The 8,399-nt window shown below is 38.7% G+C and overlaps 1 protein-coding gene across 1 annotated transcript; it reads left to right on the top strand.

Annotated features, from left to right (window-relative positions):
- Positions 1-2,376: 2,376 nt before the first annotated feature.
- On the top strand, positions 2,377-7,445 carry LOC125482340 (polycystic kidney disease protein 1-like 2; the record flags this gene model as incomplete). Its single annotated transcript, XM_048594395.1, has 3 exons — positions 2,377-2,476; positions 5,486-5,714; positions 7,252-7,445. Coding segments are annotated over exons 2-3 (399 nt in total), but the record flags the coding sequence as incomplete, so codon positions are not given.
- Positions 7,446-8,399: the final 954 nt, after the last annotated feature.

Raw genomic sequence — 8,399 nt, 5'->3', positions numbered from 1 at the left:
GTTCCTGATTTACAGCATCTGCAGTTCTTTCAGTTTTTATTCAGTTAAATACTGCACTGGATGAGCACATAAGAGCCAACAAGATGAAAGGTTGTTTTTGAGCAAGTCCCTTTGTTAATTCTATCAGTAAACAAGACACAGGAGCATGCTCCTGACCTGGTCGTAAATTTGTTTAAAAAAATTCGGCAGTGTACCCAGTTAGTGAGTAACCTGCTGGCTAGTCTGCTCAATGCCAATTACCAGTTGTAAATGTGTATAAACGCATCAGGGTATGAGAATGTCTGTAGCACCTCCAATTTGCTACACTAAGCATGGGATCCCAGATGAAAGAGCTGGGCAACAAGTTTGCCCATATGACCCCAATGGAAATGCCAGCATTAGATAGTGAGTGTGAATGGAACAGGGAATTCAGCCACACAATTTTTGGCATCTGAAAGCAGTGGCAAAAATCAGCTCCATAGTTTCTGTATTCACATAACTTTTAAACTGAGTGCAATACTCAGACACAAAATAAACCACTCTTCGGGGGTAACCTGTTGAATGTCCATGCAGTCTTAGACAATCTTTTGTTATATTTGAACTGCAATGACTTTCCCCTGACAATACAATTGAGATGCAAAATAATAACATCTCGTTTCCTTTATGTTTCATTTATCATCTAAATTTTCCATCCATATTTGACAACCCATCTTGAGTTTCTTTATACCATACAATAGTTTGCAAAGTATCTCCTAATTATGTGTTGTTATTGGAATAGAGGGAAACAATTGCCCTTTTTGAAAGTAGTCTCTAGAATAAGATGGAATGCATGAAAATGGGGTACAACTAGCGACAAGCTGGAACAATATTTATCAGTGGGGTCTTTCATTTTGCATCTTTTTAAATGTGGTCAGGGTCAGAGTTATAATGCATTATGTATGAACTCAAGCTGCTGTGAGGAAGTCACTTAGAGGGGCCTTATACCTCATGGTTACTGTGCACACTGTAGTTTATTATGGTATGCCACCACTTTTACATTGTGTTCATTGCTATCCTTAATCAAATAAAGGAAGGAGATTTTAATGGTGTTTCAACACCGATTTTTTTTTTAAAGCAGAAGAAAATATCTAAAACAACACCTTTTATTCAAAGCACTGTCCCACTTTGTTGAAGAGTATAAAAACCTAATCATAATCATTTTTAGGCTTTAATAAAAGATATAAATTTGATTATCAACATGGAAAGTCTCTGAGTCGGTGAGAAAACTGAATCTAAAATTTCAGGGCTAGAGAAGGTGTAAAATCTCATTTAGATCCTCAGATGAATATAGATTGGATCCTGATTCTGTGAAGATTTGGACAGAACCTATAAATTCCACTTGAAGGCCACTTGGTATATTTTACGTCTGTTCCTCACTATGAAAAGGCAGCATCTCAGGGTATTCCTGGGCTTCCTCAAGAAAATCTTCTGAATACACCCTTTGAAGCCTTCGGTGAATACTTATGGGTGGCTTTGCAGTAAATTAGTAAACTCTGAGAAAAATCAATTGAATTCTCTGGTTACAGTGCGTCCAGATTAGGACAAAAGTTTTTTTAATTGCATGGATAAGTAGGGATTTCACTTCAGATTAATGTCACAAGAGGCCCCAGGAATTTTCTGCCCTTAATTCCTTCCCATTTAGTGTAAGCACTGGAACTTATGGAGACATTATGGAAACAGAAGTATTTACTTCCTCTACAAATTATAGATCTGATTAGTTTTGCATTTCATTTACAATTACAATTACATTTTCCAGAGCTATTTAGGAAGAAACTCTGGTTATGCCATAGTAATAGATTTTTTTAAAGAAAATTCATTGCCTGATCCTGGTTATTTTCACTTCATTTAGTTCTTAATTAAATGGAGAAAGTCAAACTCAATGCAAAAGAAGAGTGCAGAATGGGCTGCTGATTTTATGCTATTATCAAAGGTGGAGGTCATCTCTCCATTTTCAGTACATGAAGTTCAGGATTTGTATTAAAAGAAAAATACTGCAGATGCTGAAAATTTGAAACAAACACAGAAAATGCTGGAGCTCTGGCAGAATCTGTGGAGAGAGAAAGAGAGTTAATGTTTCGAGTATAGTATGATTCTTCATCAGAACTGAAATTGATGAAGAATTAGTGAAGAGTCATACTCATCCCAAAACATTAACTCTGTTTCTCTGTTCACAAATGCTGCCAGATCTGCTGAGCTTCTCCAGCATTCTCTGGGATTTGAATGATTGTTTTGGAGATCACATTTTGCCATTTTCTCCATTTTTCACTGAAAATCACAGTGATTGTAATTGAAATCTAGCAAATAGTAAGGATTTACCCTTGTTTAGATGGTGAGTTTTTCAGTGAATCCGTTCATGTGGACAAGGAAGAATGAAGTTTCAGGAGCTGTGAGTGGTCTGAAATTGACATCAATAGACGGCACAATTCATTCTGTCCAGAACCTGACAGAGGACATTGAGGTAAATCTATAAATTACATTATAACAAAAGTAAAAACAAAGTACTGTCGATGCTGGAGATCTGAAATAAAACAGAAAATGCTGGAGAAACTCAATAGATCAGGCAGGATCTGTATAGAGAGAAACAGACAGAAACAGACATCTTTCCAGTCTACTATGACTATTGTTCAGAACTGAAGTGGGCTAGAAAAGTTATGGATTTTATGCTGTAGATAAAAAGTGGAGAAGGAGCAAATGAAACAGATGGTAAAGATGCACTGGAGGGGACAAACAGTTACATATTACAGGCCCTCGAGCCTGCTCTGCCATTTGATACGATCATGGCTGATCTCATCTCGGCCTCAACTCTTTTCCTGCCCACTGTCTGTAACCCTTATACTAACCTTTACTAATTAAAACACTGTCTATCTCCTCCTTAAATTTACTCAATGTCCCGGCATCCATCACCTGTGAACGCAATAGATTCATGATCCTTTGAGAGAAGCAATTTTTCCACGTCTGTCTTTTAAATTTGCTATCCCTGATCCTAAAATTGTGACCTCTTGTTCTGGGACTCTCCATATGAGGAAACATACTTTCTATGTCTACTTTGTCAATCCCCTTTAGCATCTTACATACCTCAATTAGATTTATCCTCATTCGTCAAAACTCCAGGGAATATACTGGTTATATTGGCAAATGAGACAGACTGGTCTTATATACTTCATTTGCCTGTATTAATTTTTCAGATCATATCCTTTTATATCCTTCTGGTGTCTCAGAGCAAAAGACAAAGCTATTCTGGTAGCAGAGAAGCAATATTGTTGAAAAGTAGGTATTTATGATGGGTCTTAATAGCAGAAAATAGGTAAGCCGTACTGAGAGCAAACCTATGTAAAACAAGGTATGGGGGTGATAAGGGTGTGGGTGAGGGTGGTGGGGGTGTTGGTGATGGTTCATAAGCAAGCAGCGTTCATGATCTAAAGTTGTTGAATTCATTTTTGAATGCTGAATGCTGTAGTTGTCATCCCTTTCTTCATAATCAATGAAGAAAATGTTGCCATTTAGGGGATAATTTTACCATTCAAGGCCAAGTGCATTGACAAGGAGAAGAACAAAAATATAAAATCTTAAACACATCTCCAATCCATCCCCTTCCAGGTTTAATTATTAAATGGCACCAACAATAAGAATTTCCAAGCTGAAGTATAGTTGAGGCCAATGGCATTTCTGAAGTTTGTAAACCAGAACACCACGACAATATCCCACCAGCAGAACTGACCACTTGTGCTCCAAAACTATTTGCATCTCTAGTCAGGCTGTTCGAGTAGAAGACAGTGCTGGCACATACACAATAATGTGGGAAATTGCTCAGGGTATGTAGCATCCACAAAAAGCAAAACAAATCCAATCTAAAAATTTTTTTTTATTAATTCACGGGATGGCAGCGTCACTGTCCAGGCCAGCACTTATTGCCCATCCTTAATTGCCCAGATAACAGTTAAGAGTCAACCACATTGCTTTAATGTGGATATGCTGGTGTTGGACTGGGGTTGACAAGGTCAGAAGTCACACAACACTGGGTTATAGTCCAACAGGTTTGTTTGAAATCACAAGCTTTCGGAGCCTCTCTCCTTCGTCAGGTGAAGTAGATGTGAGGCTCCAGACACTTGATGAGTCACTCACCTCCTTACTCCCTCAAACATACACAGCAGCATAGGACTGAGGAGCAGTAGTAGGCCGTTCGGTTCTTTGAGTCTGCTATGTCACTGCATAACGTGGTCTCAACTGTACTTTCCTGCCTGCTCCCTATAACACTTTACTCCCTTGTCAATCAAAATTCTAACCAACTCAACTGGATAAATTCAATGGCCAAGCCTCCACTGCTTTATTTGGAAGAGAATTCCTCAGATTAATGTTCCTCTGACAGAAAATAAATTCTTGGTTTGCTCCTTCATCAAATGGAGGCCTCTTATTCTTGAGCTGCATTCACGAGATGTAGTCTTCCAGAAGAGGAAATATTCGTCCCATATCAACCTTAACAAGTTCCCTTAGGATAACTTTTTTTTTGTTTCAATAAGATTACCTTTCTTTTTTTTAATTCCAATGCTGTAGGCCTAACATGTTTCTGCACAGAATGAGACCTTCATCCCAGAAAAGCCTTTCTACAAATCTCAATTTGAGGAGTACTCTCTACTTGTCTGGATGAGTGCAGCCATAAGAACTCTAGAAGCTCAACAGCATTCAAGGCAAAGCAATCACTTGATCAGCACCCCGTCCATTGCATTACATATTCATGTTCTCTACTACTGATGCACAGTGGCAACAGTGTGTAACACCCAAAAGAAACATTGCAGCAGCTCACCAAAGCTTCTGTGGCAGCACCTTCCAAACTGGCAGCCTCTAGCTGCACTAAAACAGCTTGACTAGAGGTACAAATAGTTCTGGCATCTTCAATACACAGTGTGCACTTACATGACAGGAAATGTAGCAGTTTAAAAAAGACAGCTTACCGTACCTTCTCAAGGACAATTAGCAATGAGCAATAAACGTAGGCCTTGTTAATGATGCTCACTTCCCAAAAATAAATAATAAAAGTTCTAAGCAAAAATTATTTTTAAAAATGTACATAAAAGATCAATTACTGTGGTGCGTCACTCAACTGGATCCTAAATTTGCCTTAGTTACTTGTAATTAGGATTTCAACATCACTGGGGCAATTCTAATAATATTGGAGTCTAATTGGTTCAATAAAGTATCTTTAAACTATTGTTGACAAAAAAAAAAATTATTTGCTTTGGGGTTTCAAACATCAAATCGATCATCAGTGATTGTTAAATTCCTTTAAATAGGTAATGGTACAGCATGTGTGTGTTTGAAAAAACATACATAGACAAGGAAAAGGAGACTTTGACAGCACTACATTGACCTCTTCCAAAAAACTCTATCGTAAACTGAGGATATTTTCTGTTAAATCATGGGACCACATTTCCACAACATCTGATTGTAAAATAGAATGTTTCCATCGCAGATAATACTTCCTAGATCTAATGTGATGCATGAAAATCGGACAGAATTTAAGTTGGGAAACAATCTCACCACCATTCAAGTGAATGTAACCTCAGAAAGTGGAACTCTACTGATTCACCTGGAACCTGAGCAAAGCATTCCCCTGCTTCTATACTTCAACTATGCAGACGAACCAAATGAGACCAACTTTCTAGTTTCCACACAGCTACCTAATACTCAATATACTGGAGGTAAGATGAAGGAAAAAATTAAAGCAATAAGAAATAGTGGCATTAGCAAATTTTTACAGGGCGAACAGGCTACAAGAAATCAAACAAAAACTCTTTTGCTTTAATGGGTCTGTTTCTGTTAATGTTTGTGTGGAGTGCCACATTTTTGTAAACACTTTGGGAGGAATCTTACCGAGGGGTCTGCGGGCTATGCTGAGAGTAGTGGCAGATTCGAATGATAAGCCCTATCAAGGCCTATCTTGATGTTGGGCGTATCTTGTTGTATTCTTTACAAACCTGGCGTGTGGTGAGACAAGTTTCTGTCTAGGCAGCAATTAGTTGCCAACCAAGAGGGATCTTTGCTTGTTAAATGCCTTTTTAGTGACAGAACTCACTTCATTAATATTCAGCTTCCTATCTTGTCAAATGTGGAATTCTAGACACAAAAGTCAGAGTGGGCACCCAACAACTTTAGCTCACTCCTTGCTCCAAAGGACTTCCATGTTGGATATAGCACCAGTACCTCACTACATTTCAGAGTTATGATGCTCTCCACAAAGGGCTGGGGAGCCAAATGTTGGGCAGCCCACCAACCTCTTTACTCTTTCTGCCTTATTATGGGCTGTTTCCCTTCTGGAATGAGAGACAGGCAGGTACTGGGGCTGTGAAACAGGGGACAATGTTGGTGCAGATGATGTTGTTCCCAGCATGTGAGTAAGCAGCACAGAGGGCATGCAGGTTTAACGCTGCCAGGGCTTGAGGTGGGTGAGTGTGCATGGGGCAAATGTTGCTGGCAATGCTGAGAGTGGTAGATGAGTACAGAAGCAGACAGAGAGAGAGTATGAGGTAGTGATGGTGGCAGAGTCTTCCTACATTGCTGTGCATTCCTCCAGGTGGCAGAGACTGCACTGATCCAGGTGGCAACCTCGGACCAGGCTGGCATGGTCTGGTGTTATGGTCTCCACTGCTGGCCCTAGGATAAGAGGATGTCTGTCTGTGCGTCACCCCATCCACAAGGGCCCCTGGGACAAAGTGGGGCAGCAATTTCCCCTTTTTTGACATTTATGGGACAAATGTCAGGAAATGTGCAGGGCAGCTCCAGATCCATAATGCTTTCAGGGTGCACAACGTGCTTTTAAAGATGGCATGAGATGCTGGTTTCTCATTGGGTATCTGCTTCGGGTCATCTTGTTCTGGGAACGGTGCATGGTAAGATGGTAGGATGGAATCGGGTGAAAGGTGGGTAGTTAATGAGGTGAGTTCAGTAAGATGCAGTGAGAAGGCTTGCTAGGCCTTGCAGTGAGAAACCCTCCAAAAAAAATTCTAGGTAACTTGCACCTAAAAAAAATTAAGATTCAGCCCATAGAGTTTTGCAGCATTGGAGCAGATTGTTCAGTCCATCCCGCTCTACCAGCTGTCTGAAACAGCTATCCCCTTAGTCCTATTTCTTTAGTCATTCATCAGAATTTTTTTTTAATCCAAACATTTATTCACTTTCCCGTCAAAATGATACTGTTTTTCTAATATGTTTATATTTTACTTCATATTTTCCAATCAGATGCAAAATATACCTGGCTTATTTCTGCTGCTGAGTTGATACATGGAGTTGGAATATATTATTTATCTGTGAAACCTGTTCCAGATCTAAACTCTTCACAACTGACTAATATTACTGTGGCTTTCACTTCTTTTATGTCCCAGTGTGTATACTGGGATGAAGTTTACAACAACTGGAGTTCATCTGGATGTCGTGTGAGTACCTCACACTGTATTATAGCTGTCTCTGTGAAATGTAGTCCAAATTACATGATGTCAGAAAGTGCCTCTGTAATTTATTAAGTATCATTCATTCTATATAACAACACATTGATATCTGCTGGTACGCTGCAGCAACTGCATCATTGTTGATGTACATGGCATAGCTTCCGAACCATAAATGTTAAAAACATCACAGTTGAACAAAAACCTGACATGTTTAGCCAAATAAGATATTTTAAACCAGTGTGTCATGTCCGTCAATCTCACGTTTATAATTGACTGAATGCACCACTGGAACACAGAATGTTTCCCTGAAGAGTTACTGCTTGGTTTGGAGGTAAATATATAGAGTGCTACTTAACTATTTTAAGTCACCAATATTCTTTTCTCAATTATGTAAGGAAATTCCTGTAAATAATGTGCAATGTGAAATCCGTTCTATTTATTACGTGTTCTGATCCCAGCTCATGTTATTACGAGAAAAGTCACATACCAAACTGTAATCTGGCTTAATGGTTTATTGTTCTTTTATTTAGTGAAGTGGTTATTCACTGAAATGCAAGCATGCAGTGCTGCCAACTTGGTTTTAACAATAAAATAGAAGTTTATTAGATAGAAAATAAAATAGAATAAACCAACCTATTTACATATAATTACATATGATTAGTCACATAATTAACCTTAAAGCTTTTCAACTTTGAATAATCCCTTTAAGACTCTAACCAAACACTTCTGGTCTGGAAATTTCAAACTAAAATCCCTATACTGAGGTAACTTTTTTCATAACATTTCTGAATAAACACTTTTCTCTGGGACAAAATTTTTCATACATCTAACTTCAACCAGGATTTCTGTGAACTGTGAAACAAAACTTTCCAAGATAGGGGTTATTCCCCTAAACAAAAGAAAAATCAATTCCTGATCCTTCCAACTGAAACCCAGCTAATG

This window comes from Rhincodon typus, unplaced genomic scaffold, assembly GCF_021869965.1.
Source record: "Rhincodon typus isolate 14 unplaced genomic scaffold, sRhiTyp1.1 hic_rhity00008981, whole genome shotgun sequence".
NCBI lineage: Eukaryota > Metazoa > Chordata > Chondrichthyes > Orectolobiformes > Rhincodontidae > Rhincodon > Rhincodon typus.
Note: the sequence above shows the minus strand (reverse complement) of the source record. Positions and strands in the feature narration are given on the sequence as shown.